Source organism: Pterocles gutturalis, unplaced genomic scaffold (genome assembly GCF_000699245.1).
Source record: "Pterocles gutturalis isolate BGI_N339 unplaced genomic scaffold, ASM69924v1 scaffold29376, whole genome shotgun sequence".
NCBI classification, from domain to species: domain Eukaryota; kingdom Metazoa; phylum Chordata; class Aves; order Pterocliformes; family Pteroclidae; genus Pterocles; species Pterocles gutturalis.
The window spans coordinates 820-15,120 of NW_010103906.1; the positions used below are offsets into that span (position 1 = coordinate 820).

Below are 14,301 nucleotides of genomic sequence, written 5' to 3' on the forward strand. Positions count from 1 at the left end.
GGTGTCACCTGCCTCCAGGACATAAACTGGGGTCTCTCCTGCCCAGAGATGTTCAGGCTTCTCTCACAGTGGCCGCTGTAGTTTCACAGTCCAGGCAAAGGGAACGATGTCCCCAGCACCTTCACTTCTGTCGTGGCTGGATGCCCAGAGCTATCGATCGGAGCGAGACTGCCCTCGCGGTACTGACCAGCAAACACCGACTGGGGCTGGGGGTCAGTGGCCACAGCAGGGGCGTCAGAAAAGTGCCTTCGTGGCAGGTGACACAACCTGATGGTCTGATCACCCCTGTCCTCTCCCGGGCCACTGCCTGGCCTTGAACCCTCTGATCGGAGCAGTCATGTGGCAGTTTGCTAATGAGGGGACGCCCTGCACGGGCAGCACATTGTCAGGGGGAAGAGGAAACTGAGACAGGCCGAGGGAGCGGTTTACGGTCTTTTCTGTCCTCCCAGCCATGGATAGGAAGCAGAAGCAAGAGGAGAAGGTACAGTATGCCCACGCTGCCATGATTAACACCCTTCATTTCTTCCCAGCCCCACTCTCCTTTTGTGCTTCAGTGATTCCCCCTTCTCTTGTTTTTAATATTCCTTCTCCAAACCTTGATCCTATAGTTCTTGCCAGGTCCTACGTTTTCTCTGGGGGCTCAGCACCACACAGGGGCTTTCTCACCTTGCAGATTTAGCTCTGTGTTTCTTCTTCTTTGTGCTTCACTGCTGGAAGGAGGTGGGGAGCAGCTGTTTTCTCATTTCTTTGGAAATCAAAGGGCACGTTCTTGCTGGCTTTGCACCCTCAGTGCACTGACAATACAAAGTCCGGAGCCCTGTAGGAGAGTGTCTGATTCAGTAGATCCAGCAGAGGTGGAGGAGCAGTGGGAACTGAAAACCTTTAGAGTACAACTTAAACATCTTCAAACTGAAAGATGTCCAACCCTGTTCACCCAAGAGGATTTTGTTATTCTTTTGGGGGAAAACTGGCAAGTTCATTTCCTGGGTTTCCATCCCTTTTGGGTTTGCTCTGTTTCATTTCTCCACTCAGGGAAATGGTACGGTGTTTTCTAAGATTTTCATTCCCATGGGACCCCATCGGATCCATGGAGCCTGCTGGCATCACCCACAATTTCCTGAACAGCTCTCCCTGTTCCCTCTCCAAAGGCTGCTGTAATTTGGCCAGTTCCATACTGGTACAACTGGATAAAGGTTCTCTTAATACAGCTGGGTCTTACAGTAACTGGGAGGTTCACCAGCATAAAGGAGCATTGCCCCAAGGTGTACACATCATAGCCAGTCCTTCCCTGACCATCCCTGGCCAGAAAAGAGGCATTTTAATCCTGCCCCAAGCTCATCTAAATTCTGCCTCCTCAAAGCCCAAAGGGTAGTTGGATTTGGCGCAAGGGTTCTGCTTAATGTTCCAGCCTTATGCTGTTTCAAGAAGAAATGAAACAGTTTCTGACAGTACGTAAGATGAATATCTCTTTCACTACTTACTCTCTTCCCACTTACCATGGGATGGAAGGGATTGACTGTGTCGAACGCATGGAGACTCTCAGCTGGAAGGTGCCCATAGGGTGGGAGATGTATCACTATCCTGGCAGCATTTTCTCTGATGAGGTGAGGGTCAGTATCTTGCGAGATCAAGTTTTCTTCTGCAGCTTTTCTGGGTGGTCTACAACCCTCTCTAGCGTGCAGTCAGCAGACCTGCACCTTGCATTTGCGCTGTGTCCTCTGTTTACGTGCAGCGACGTCTGTGTGCCCTCAGACGGGCTGGGATAACCCGTATTCAGGTTATTTGCTACCTCGTGCACTTGGGGGGAAGTTTTGTCTCAACATTTGCTCTGTGCTTTGCAGGCCAGGCCCTACGGCCTGCTGAAGCCGACAGCTTTAGGCAAGGTCCCAGGCAGATTCCAGCTTCACCAGGAAGCCTTGCCCCATCTTCCCGTGCCGCCGCTCCAGCAAACTCTGGACCGTTACCTGCTGGCTCTGCAGCCCATCATCAGCGAGGAGGAGCTGAACCACACGCAGGAGCTGGTGGCTGAGTTCCGCAAGCCGGGAGGCGTCGGGGAGAGGTTGCAGAAGGGCCTGGAGAGAAGAGCCAAGAAAACAGAAAACTGGGTAGGTCAGGACTCTGACCCCAGGCTCTGGTTAGGGAGGGCGGAGGTCTGATGCACCTCTCCATGTCCTGGCTGCATCCACTGGCACCAGTGTTTTTATGGCATCACCTTTGTGACCAGTCTGCTGCCAACCTCCCTGAGCTGTGCGAGCTCCTCAGCAGGACTTGGGCGAGCAGAGAGATTTACAGCAGAACAGGGAGTCGCTGACCCTGTCTGTGGCTGCTGAAGCCTCTAACCTGTTAGCATCACACAGCTGCCCCAAGAAGTTGAAGGAAACCCTCTGCTTGAGCCCTGCACCAAGAGCTCCCACTGCCCAGCTCAAATCCCCCTCCACCCTTCCGTGTGAAAAGCATAAAACCCAAACAGTTTGTTTGCAAAGTGTGGGACAGACCCGGGGGCAGGATGCAGAGGCCGTTAAGCCGGGCTTGGGTCAAACAGCAGCAGATGCCATGCCTGCATGATGCCTTTCTCCATCCCAGCTCTCGGACTGGTGGCTGAAGACAGCTTACCTGGAGTATCGCCTCCCAGTTGTGGTCCACTCCAGCCCAGGTGTGGTTTTACCTAAGCAGGATTTTCTGGATCGACAAGGTCAGCTCAGGTAAAGTCCTTTTCTACCTTCCCCTAGGTTTCAGATGGGATGTGCTATCTCTGCTGGACAGGGAGGAGGTTGTTCAGGCTGATTGGGAAAGAGAGTAACTGGCATGTGGTCCCCAAGTGTGATAGCTGTTGGTGCCGTGCAAGAGGGCTGTACAGATAAGGAAAAGCTGCCAGGCTCAAGAGGGAAAACTGAAGAGTGCGGTGGTTCAGGTACTAAATTAGGACTAAAAACCTAGGTTTTGATTTTTCTATTCTACTTGTGGAGTTACGGTTTGGAAAAAACAGTCACCAGCCTCTCTCCACCCCCGGTTTTTCCTTGCAATTAAACCCTGCCCTGTCCTCTCTTCCTTGGGGGCTCCCTTTAATTTTTAACCACCACTATGTGTGTGTTAAATTCACTTACAAAACTTCAGCACTGACCTTTACACAGGGTTACCTTTATGCAGGGTTACCTTTCCCAGTTACCCATCACCACTGCTCTGGCAGATCGAAAGTACCAGCCAGGGAGCGGTGAGGCTGAGAATAAACGCTCCCTTCCACTCCCCTCGGGTACACCTGAGCAGGGTGCAGAGGCTGAGCCTTGCAGGGACACCGCCAGACTAGATAAACATCTTGGAAAGCTCCTTCTCATATTATTCACTCTTGAGTTATCCACATAGAAGATAAGATCTGGAGCGCTACGAGTGGAATCCAGCAGCTCCATGAAAATCTGGGCTCCCACGTAAAACACAATTTATAGGAGCGTTTGTGTAGTTTGTGGCTGCAGAAAGAAGTTTGACGGTGTGGCTTGAAACTAAAGCTTCAGAAACCAGAAGGCAAGTTTAGAAAGTGGAGTTCTCCCTTCCTTAACCTGGCAGCACAGCTGTCTGAAAAACCAGCTCACCTCTCCCCATCTCCCCCAGCCCCGTCTCTGCTCCCAGGCTGTCTGCTCTCGGGAAGGCAGCACAGGCTCTCTCCCTGTCCTTTCCCAGCTGTTTCCCTGCCTCAGGTTTACCATAAGGCTGGGAGATTTTAACTGAAAACGACTTTGCAGGATGTCTTATTTGTTTAACAGCCCTTAAGTTCTTGGAGTCACAGCCTTTGATCTTCACTAGGGATGAGCAGGCTGAGCGACTCTAGATGACACTGCCTGCAAATGCCAAACTGGCACCACTGCAAAGCCTTTGAGCTCAGCTGACTGCAACCTCTGCCACAGTGACCTTCTGCCTCCGTCCTCCCCTGCATGCGTGGGAACTCCCAGGGCAGAGCAGGTCACTCACAAGCTAAGCAGTTTGATGTGGCTTCCCACAGCCTCCCTCCCCGCTGGGAGCTGGCACTGGCGGTGTTTGTGTTGATCCAGCTCGGTGTCAGCGTGCAGGATGCCTGCATTGGTTTCAGATCCCTCCGTGCCAGAGGAATGCTCTGAAGAGCTGCATTAGCAGCAGAGCATTCATCGGGGAGGAGCGGAGTCAGCAGCGGTGAGCTGGGGCTGCAGGGAGATACAGCTGCATTGGCTGGAAACCCAGAGGTGGCCCCTGGCGAGGGAAGGGCAGAAATCCCCTTTTCTCGGCGCTGTTTTAGCGCTAAGACTCAGAACTAGGATGTGACAAAATCACAACGCGTCAGTGAAAAAAGCTGTCAGAGGGTCATTTATGGTTCTGGACTGAACTCTACTTTCTTGGACGCTGTCCAGCGTTCCTTGGTTATACAGTAAGATGCATTTAAAAGTGCACGTGGTAGGACCATCCAGCAATCTCAGATCAGAAAGGCTCTCTCTAAGGGGCAGAGAGAAGCTCTGCTAACCGTCCTCAGCCCCGCACCTCCTGTGTTCGAATCTCAACTTGCTACGTTTGACATTTTTCCAGGTTTGCTGCCAAGCTGATCGAGGGCATCCTGGATTTCAAGACCATGATTGACAAGTGAGTTAGCGACCCTCCTGACTTCTCACGTGTTCCTTGCTGTCAGAGAGGCTGAGCCTAGCCCATACATTTCCCTTCCAACTAGAAATGCAAGAGAAGACAGCAGATACTTGAAAAGACATATTGTAATCAGCATCACTGCTGACTGCCAAGGGCACCATCACTGGAAAGAAAGCAAATTTACTTTTCTTTTTTCATGTTCTTTGTTTACTGTAATACTTTATTGGCACGTGTACGTGCTTAGAGGGAGTGAGCCTGACGGACAGTCCCGTGGAGCTACATACTTCTGTTTGCCCACAGAACAAGTTACAGCTCAGGCATGTTTCTCTAATTTTGGGTTTCTGGTGTTTCTCATCTCCCAGCCAGACAGGATGAGCTCTAGAGAAACTTATTCCTCCTTACCCTTTTTCTTCCGCTCTCCAGCAAACCTCTGCTGAACATACCTTATTTATGTTCCAGAAATATGTTTACCAACCCATCATCATACCTTTACATACAAATTCAGACAAAGCTCAGAGCCAGCTCTGACAAAGGTAGTTAGAATATGACTGCTCAAGCACACCACTCAAAATTATAGCTAAAAAACCTCTGTCTGCCATTTCACTGAAAACAATACATCTCCCAGGATATTGTGCCCTAGATTCTCCTCTGCAGACACATGGTGGATGCTAAGCTATGCAGCAGGTCCAGAGATTATTTCTCTGGCGTTACAGAGAGGATAGCGTTTTTCCCCTTCCCAAGTGGAAGGCCAGCAAACAGACTTTTTTTTTTTTTCTGTAGCCCCTACTAAGAAAGCTGGTAGGAATGGGGAAGGATGGGCCCTTTTTATACCACCAACACGTTTTGGTTTTGCTGGAGTGACAGCAGCTGCATGGCTGAGCCCGTGCCAGTCTTGTGCAGGTCTTCTCACTGATCTATTTTCTCTCTCCCTTCCTCCTTACCTTGCTGCGTGTCCAGTGAGACCCTCCCAGTGGAGTACCTGGGTGGGAAGCCCCTCTGCATGAACCAGTACTTCCAGATCCTCTCGTCCTGCCGCATTCCCGGGCCCAAGCGGGACTCCATTGTCAACTACGCCAAAGGCAAGAAGCAGTCCAGACACATCACAGTGGTTCACAATTTCCAGGTATGGCAGCTCCTGAGCTTTCGAGGAGGTTTGTTTAGATGCAGGTGTCCTTTTCATCTAGCTGTGGTCCAGAGGAAAGGGAACAAAAGAAAGTCTCTGCCCACCAGGGATTCATTCCTATTTCATTTATTCCCTTTGGCCTTAGTTGGCCAACAGCTGGGATTGCTCTGTGCGAGCAACTGAGGCAGTAAAACACTCTCTTCCTCTGTTTCTTGTCCCTGCAATTCCTGCCAAGAGATCATGTCTGTAATTGAAAATTGCAAGTGGAAATTGGATAACAAACCCTACCACCACAGATGAGTCTCAGAAACAGGAGTTCCTCATGTGGTTTGGCCCTCATTACCCTGTTTTCTGAGCTGCTTTTAAGCATTTATGCCCTGCAAGGGAAGCTGGGCTTGGGTGTCTCAATTCTGAGCATCCTTCAAAGGTCTGCTTACAAGCTGAGTTCTTAGGGTCAGGTCTTACCTCCTCAAAGTGGCTGTTCCCTGTTTCTGGGGCTGGACAATAAAGATCTTCGCTCATGTTCTGTCTTTGTCCTTGTCCACTCTTCTCATCTGCAGTTCTTTGAGCTGGATGTTTACAACAGTGATGGAAGTCCCCTTACCACTGACCAGCTCTTTGTTCAGCTGGAGAAGATATGGAACAACTCCCTCCAAACAAACAAAGAGCCTATTGGGATCCTCACCACTAACCACCGTAACAGCTGGGCAAAAGCTTACAACAACCTTCTGAAAGGTCTGTAGAGCCCCTAACATGTGAGCGCTAACAAACACCACGAATGTTTGAGCTACCAGCCTCACCCCTGTGCTCTGCTCAGTTCTTTCCTTTGGAAGCTTGTTCTGTACAGGTAATGTGAGCTTTCCACCTCAAAGCAGCAACTTGATTTCATTGCAAAGTGTTGTTATTTCTGTTCTGGAAGGTACACAGGTGAAGTCTGAAGCTTGGTTTGTTAGACCTGAAATCCTAGATTTTGTTGCCTTCCAAATGGGTGGGATGTAAGAACCATGAAAAAAAGGAAGGCGAATGCAGCACGCTCACATCTGTAACAAGCCACCTGGCTCCAATTTTAATACCTGCATGCACATGCCCCTAAATGACCAGCATTGTGCTGAGGTACAATGGAAATCCAACACTGGGTCCTTCAAACATGTTCTTTCAAATTTCAGTCTCCCTTCAATTAAAATGCAAGTTTTTAAGTTCCTTTCCTTATTTGCTCTTTGTTTCTCTCCCAGATAAGACCAACAAGGAATCTGTGCGAACGATTGAGAAAAGCATTTGCACCGTCTGCCTGGATGCGCCTATGCCACGGGTGTCCGAGGACATCTACAAGAGCCACGTGGCCGCTCAGATGCTGCATGGTGGAGGCAGTCGCTGGAACAGCGGCAACCGATGGTTTGACAAAACCCTTCAAGTAAGTGCTGATGGTCTAAAGATAGGAAGACATGGGTCTGGAGGAGACGCTTTTTTACTGAGACTACAAAGGTCCAAGAAATCCCAGAAACCTGGAAAGTTATCCTCGTATCATGCGAGTGGAGAAATAAAGGAGGCAAGGTGTGGTGGCTGACAGTCTGAGATCCCACGGTTTCCCTTGCAGTCACCACAGGCACTCATTCCTGCCTCAAGGACTTTTGTTTCTTTTACTGCCTCTGCCCACGCTCAGTCAGTGTAGCAGTTCTTTGTAAATCAATTTTCTGCCTGCAGTGAACAATGCCTCATCTGCTTGGAGACAGCCCAAGTGTAGGGAGGTCTGTTCCTTCTATGTCCCCTGAGCTTGTCACTTTTCCTGTTTCTGCCAGAAGCTGCCCAATGGCTTTTTTGTTTTTTCAAACATCAGCTGCCATCCCACAGCGTCCCTCTGATCTCTTTTCCATTCAGTCTTGTCAAGAGCCTTCAACAACAGCTGCTATTCAAGCTTCTTCATTAGGTGGTATAGCGTGGCTTGTGGATAGTAGCAGTGGTGCTTTAGAAGATTTTTCTCACATCTGCTGAACTCTGCATAATGTTTTCAGCTATTTTGTTCCTATTTACAGCTCCTTACTGGTGGGATAAGGCTTAGATGTTCCTGCTAATTGGAAAGTAAGGATAAGCTAGGACACGGTGATGTTATTCCTGTATTATGTGTGCATCCAAATAAATCAAACCCCTTGAACCACTCTGTACTGCCAGGACACTGAGCACACCAATATATCTATCAGGAACACTCTTATCCAGTTCATTCTGCAATGTCTGGATGCCTGTCTTCACCACTGTCCTCTCGTGCTTCTCTCACAGTTCATCATTGCTGAGGATGGCTCCTGCGGGCTTGTATACGAGCACGCTCCCTCAGAAGGGCCGCCCATCGTTGCTCTTCTGGATCACATCGTGGAGTACACGTGAGTCCTGCCTCCTCTTCCTCAGCTTCAGAGACAGGTTTTAAACCACCTGCTGCCCAGGAACATGCCTCTTCACAGCTCAGCCCCTAGGAATTTGTTCTGGAGGAAGGGTAATGCTATCCTAACTAGGCATTGCAGTTCTTGTATTCATAATGAGAGTTGAGTGGCCAAGCAGCTCGGATAAGTTTTGGTACTGCATCCATTCTCAGGGAATCGCAGTGTTCAAGAGCTACCAGGACTTTAGCCTGGGAGAGGTGTTTCTTTTAGGCAGAAGGTACAGAAAACATTTCACTCATACCCTCAAAAAACACCATAATGGCACTGTGAAGAATTTTTCAGCATGTGACCAGTGTCACAAGGTATTAGGGAAGATCTCCTGTGCATTTCTGCCCAAGCTCTGGTGTGCTTAGCTGAGCCTCAAGTTGAGAGTCTCGTTAAATATCATCATTTCTCTATGCAGGAAGAAACCCGAGATGGTGAGATCGCCCATGATTCCTTTGCCAATGCCCAAAAAGCTGCGGTTTAACATCACCCCAGAAATCAAGAGTGACATAGAGAAGGCAAAGCAGAACCTCAACATGTAAGTATGAAGCAGTGGACAGGTCTGGTGAGCGACTGAGTAATTCATGTTCCGCTTTGGAATGCATCAGTGGTTTAAATGAGGCTTCCCACACTGCAGCCAGGGAGTTTTCCCAGTGAATTCTTGGGTCAACATTGAACCAACCTGAAAAGCACGCTAAAGCCACCTGTCAGGAATCAAGCCAAAGGTGCCAGAAGGCAATAATTTCTGATCCATCCCACTTCACTGAGCAAGACTTTACTGGATCTAACTAGGGATACTGGAGCATACACACACAAGCCCATCTCACCTGGTGAAGACTGTCAGTAGTGGCCAAGAAAGCTCATCTCCATAGTGCTGCCCAAACAAGTCTGTGTGTGACTGAGCTTTCCCTGTCCCTGCACAGATCAGATCCAAATAGCCTGTTCCCTCTGAGCCTCATGAAAGCAAAGTCCATACCTTTATGTTACAAAACAAGCAACTGGCAAAGGAACACCTCCTCTTTCTTTCCTTGCAGAATGGTTGAAGACCTGGATATCAAAGTCATGGTCTTTCATCAGTTTGGGAAAACCTTCCCCAAGGCAGAGAAGATAAGTCCTGATGCTTTTATCCAGGTGGCTTTGCAGTTAGCGTATTACAGGTAAGACCACCGATGGGTAGCTTCTCAGCATCTTCACCATCAGACTCAAAATATAAAGGTGTCACAGACAAGTCTCTCAGAGGCTGCTATGCCCTGCTTCCCAAATCCCATGTTTTCCCCATGCACTGGGGCTGAACAGCGAATCTCACTTGTGGCAGCTGCCAGCCAACAGGGGAGATTAACCCCTCTGTGTGTGTACAGTCGCAGTAAGGAAGCATCAGAGGTCAGCTGTCAGTGGGACTCACTCACATAAAGTTTTCCCCTTCCCCCCAGTTCTTCTGCTTCACAAGAGGCCATTCCTCTCAGGACAAACTCACTTCTGTGACTTTCTTCTCCATCCTCCAGGATGTACGGCCATGTCTGTGCCACATACGAGAGTGCATCACTACGGATGTTCCGCCTGGGCCGCACAGACACCATCCGCTCCACTTCTGTAGACTCTCTAAAGTTTGTGCAGGCAATGGACAGCCCTGACAAATCGGTGAGGATCTCAGAGAAGTGGAGTAAGAGGACTCCACTCCAGAAAAAGAGGAAAGCTGCTTATTTGGCTAACCCTGTGTCAGCTGGTTTCAGCTAAGCAGAGCTGCACCCAATATGAAGCTGAGCTAAACCACAGCTTGGAGTGTATAGTTACACACCTTGGGTTTGATTTGGCTTTCCTTTCCTTTCACATGTGTTGAAAGCCTGGGAGACAACATCTGGACATTTCTAATCCCCCCAAAAAGAAGTATGTCCCTTCTAAAAGTCTGTTTAGTTACTCAGACTTTAAGTTCTGCTGCTGATGGGTGGAGAACCCCATTCAGAATGAAGTAACACAGCCAAGCAAAACTGTTTAAAAATTAAATCTAGTAAATATAAAAATTAGTCTAGACTAGACAAGGCAGAAATCCCCTCCATCCTAGAGGAAGAGCCAAAATCACATTTTCCATTCTGGAGAAAAACTTACAAACAGATCTGTGTGTTCTCAGGACCAGGAGAAAGTAGATTTACTGAGGAGAGCTACACAGGCGCACAGGGAATACACGGATATGGTGAGTGTTCTCTATGCACACAAAATTGGGGGTTTACATAGTAAAGAAGATCTTGTCTTTCACCAGAAGCCTCAAGAGCTTTTTCTGCTGACACAGCAACATGGCCATTAGTGCTGTTGCATAGGTCTAACTCCGATCTGACAGTGCTCTAGACCACAGACTGAATGCTTTCTCTCTAGCTAGTGGTTTTAAGTGTCCCTTGTGACTGACCTAAAGGAGAGAATCAAATATGAAAATAGGTTCAGTTCTCACTGTCACTGTTGCTGATAAATGCCAAAATTACATGAGGTCCCGTTAAAACAGAGGGAGCCCATAGGCAGGAACTGTAAGGCTGGTTCCACTGTCTGTTTAATTTTACAAACAAGACTGATATTGGTCCTAAAGACAAGATCTAGTTTTCTTCTGACTTTAAACATTTAGATATTTTTTTAGAAGTGCTTTTTTCTTTAACTCAAGGAAATGGATTTGCTCGCTTGCCTGCTAGACGGACTTTCATCTAGTCTTCCTTCCCTACAGGCAATAAGGGGCAATGCAATAGACCGCCACCTCTTGGGCTTGAAGCTTCAAGCTATTGAGGACCTCGTGAGCATCCCTGAACTGTTCATGGACACAGCATATGCTGTTGCAATGCACTTCAACCTCTCAACCAGCCAGGTAAGACTCATCTGAGCAAAGATGGAAGTGTTCTCTTGGTTTCTTTTAATTGCCTTTCTTCTCTACGTTTCTCCTTCATTCCCTCCTGTTAGAAACTAATCTTCATTTTGGGACAGAAATTTTTAAGCCTGCTACCGATCCCATAAAGCTGCAGATCTGATCCTAGAGCTGCCACAGTCCCTCTCAACCCTGTAAAGCACCAGCACAACCCAGGCCAAGATCACCAGGAGTGTTTGGTGTCTACCTGCAATGACAGCAACTGAAGTTAGCTGCCAGAATGGCTTTACACGCCTCTGCTGTGCTGTGATTCTAAGTGATACAATTCTGCTTGTGATTTACTACAAGCTCATCTTGGGGAGAAGAAACACTCCTCTGCAAATGCACAGGAAAACACATTGCTGGTAAATGCCAGAATCCAGCATGTGTGTGGTGGTGGGCAGGTCTGACCAAAAAGTCCCTCTTGTAGAGACTCTTCATGAGATTGCAATTTCTTCTACTGTTGATAGAGCTGTTAGCATTTGATGGCTACATTTCTCTCTGGCTGGTTAGAAATTTTTAATCACGTTGTCTCCCCAGGTCCCAGCAAAGACAGACTGTGTGATGTGTTTTGGTCCCGTGGTTCCAGATGGCTATGGAATCTGTTACAACCCTATGGATGAACACATCAACTTTGCCATTTCAGCATTCAACAGCTGTGCCGAGACAAATGCAGCCCGCATGGCACATTATCTCGAGAAGGCACTGCTAGACATGAGGAGCTTGCTCCAGTCCACTCCCAAATCCAAACTGTAAGAGGCAAACATGATGCAAAACCCCCAGCTAAAGGGGCTCTTCCTCATGCACTGATGTTCCCAGTTCCAGAGAAAATGATTGAGGTGATTCCTTGCCCTGGAACCTAGGAGGGCACCTATGATTTGTTTTCAGCAAGAGGTTACAGAACAGTCATCTGCAGGTATTAGTGGTGAGAGGAAACGCTGCCTTAAACCAAAGTAGAACTGACCTGTTCTCTCCCATCAATGCAAAGTGCACCTTCCTGTCCTCAAAGAGGACTGAAATATTATTTTTATGGAACTTACTGTAAAGGAATACTGAAAGCACAGTCCTTACCATATCTAAATCCATTTGGTGAGGAAGGTAGTTCTTCTCCAGGAAAAGCGCAGAATTACATGATGGAACTACCGTAAGTCCAAGTCTTTTTGCTGGTTTAGTCTTCCAAAGAGTCCAGCATCTTTCAAACTTGACTGAAGATTTTTCTGCTGCTCCAGCAAAACGTCACCATTGAACTTCAGCAAGGGGAGAAAGAAGTTCTTAAGTCAGAGCAGATCCAGCCTTGTTAGAGTGCACTGCACTACTTATCCCAGGCACTCTGACCAGTACATGCTTTACAGGCCTGGGAATGTTCCCTTCCCCTTGTTTTAGGATGCTGGGATCTCCTTTCTGTTGCACTGACCCTATTAACAACAGAATATCATTTGCTACAAACTAAGGTGGGTTTTTCGTTGTTGTTTTGGGCTTTTTGTTAAGCTTGCTGCTGCAGTCCTAGCCATGGATCTTCAGGCTCAGTGTAAAGCTTTTTCACCACAAAGCTTCATCAAAACTTAAGGTTTTGCGAGCTGTGGCTTTATGTATCTTCACATTTGCAGAGCTGCGAAGGGATTGCCTATGCCTTTAGCAGGACACTTGCTTCGTTGTACCTTTGTTTGGCACTGAGGAAAACAAAAAGATGCTGACCTTTTGTTTACTACCCCGAACGCCAAGCCTTCAGTGCACACATTAGCCCAATGTGATTTTATACTTGACTTACAGAAACAACATATTTGTGCATATGTTAAGCCTCAGTTATGGACAAATAAGAATGCTTCTGATCTGGAACTCCAGAACATACTTCTGTTTCTGGCCCACAGCGTTGAAATCCGTTAGAACCAAAGGAAAAACAGCTGCAGAATCACCCTTCTTTCCCATCACTCTGCTTTATCAGGGCAGAAAATATTGAAAGCAGGAAGAAAGCTGAGAACATGCAGGCACTGCAGATGTTTGTGGCAGCCACTGGTCCTGCAGTAACAGTACTGCGCCTTTTCTGCCACTCTTGGAGATTTTTCTTACTGCAACATTACTCAGATTTGTGCCAGCTCTATCCTGTGACAAAATGATCTCATGATAGTTTTCATGTTCAGTTGACAAACTTGAGACAGTAAAAGATTATATATAAACATTAACATCCCATGGTAGCACAGGAATTTTTGTAAGCACTACTTCCAATGAATCTGCTAGAATCCAAGCTCCTGACCGTACTTTTATTTAGTAAAACCGTATGGTAATGACAAATTCTAGTGCTATTTCTGCAACAGGAATTTAATATTTAAATTGCACACCCTCAAAGATTTGGCTGCTGGGACATCACCGTAACTCGAAGCAGTAGGAGTGTGATGGCCTGTTTTGTTAACAGGGAAATAGGTGATTGTAGCTGCTACTTTGCTAATCATAGAACAGCAAGGGACATGATCAAAGTGCCTTGGTGAACATATATGAAGAAATTTGCACTAAACCTGTTCAAAGTAAAAGAAAAAAAAATAATTCTAACTTGCTTCTTGAAAAACACAAGCCCACAGTACTGCATTTTTTCTTAAAATGATGTTATTTCAAAGTTTCTGTCTTTTAACTAAATAAACCTTGAAAAGGAAAATTTAACTGAAACTCACCTGCACAGCCAGTGATTGTATGAACTGCCACTTTCACATCATCTACATGGATTTAGTTATCTTTTAGAAGAATCCTGAATGGAGTGAGATGTTTTTTTAAAATCCAACAGGAGCGCTACAAACCTGCGAGCACGCATCCCTGCTCTTTTGACTCCTCTGTATGAGTTAGGCTGAAAACTGCAAGAGTATTATCAGTATCATCACGGTGTAAGTGATTCTGTAAATACTACATAAAAGACCAAACCTTCTTGGAATAAGATCTGGATTTACAGAGCCTTTTACATTGAAAAAATATTCCTTTTGCCAAACTAATCCTGCCCCCATACTGAATCAACCTCTGTTGCTAGGGGATGAGTTAATTTTCCCTGTCTGCAATGCCTTCAGCCGCTGACGCTACAGTATTGCCACTTAAGTATTTGAGACTGGCCCCTTTGTGCTTCTGTCTTATCAAAGGGGAAGGCTCCCAAAGGAAAGTGCCTATTAAAGATTAAGCAGAAGTACGTGCTGCTGTGACTGTATCTCAGAAGATGGGATTGATCTATTCTGGATCTAAATCTGGATATCCCACTAGCTTCAGCAGAGTACAGCTGCAAGCAGCAGACTGTCACATTGAGAGAGATACAA

General features: G+C 47.1%; 1 protein-coding gene across 1 annotated transcript; it reads left to right on the top strand.

The window, feature by feature from the left end:
- The first annotated feature begins 337 nt into the window (after positions 1-337).
- Positions 338-12,853, top strand: CRAT (carnitine O-acetyltransferase). The gene is given in 14 exon segments (XM_010086893.1): positions 338-481; positions 1,842-2,105; positions 2,584-2,702; positions 4,546-4,599; positions 5,557-5,722; positions 6,283-6,457; positions 6,955-7,133; positions 7,994-8,094; positions 8,555-8,674; positions 9,171-9,293; positions 9,639-9,774; positions 10,262-10,324; positions 10,841-10,978; positions 11,555-12,853. Coding segments are annotated over 14 exon segments (1,998 nt in total). The 3' UTR covers positions 11,771-12,853.
- Positions 12,854-14,301: the final 1,448 nt, after the last annotated feature.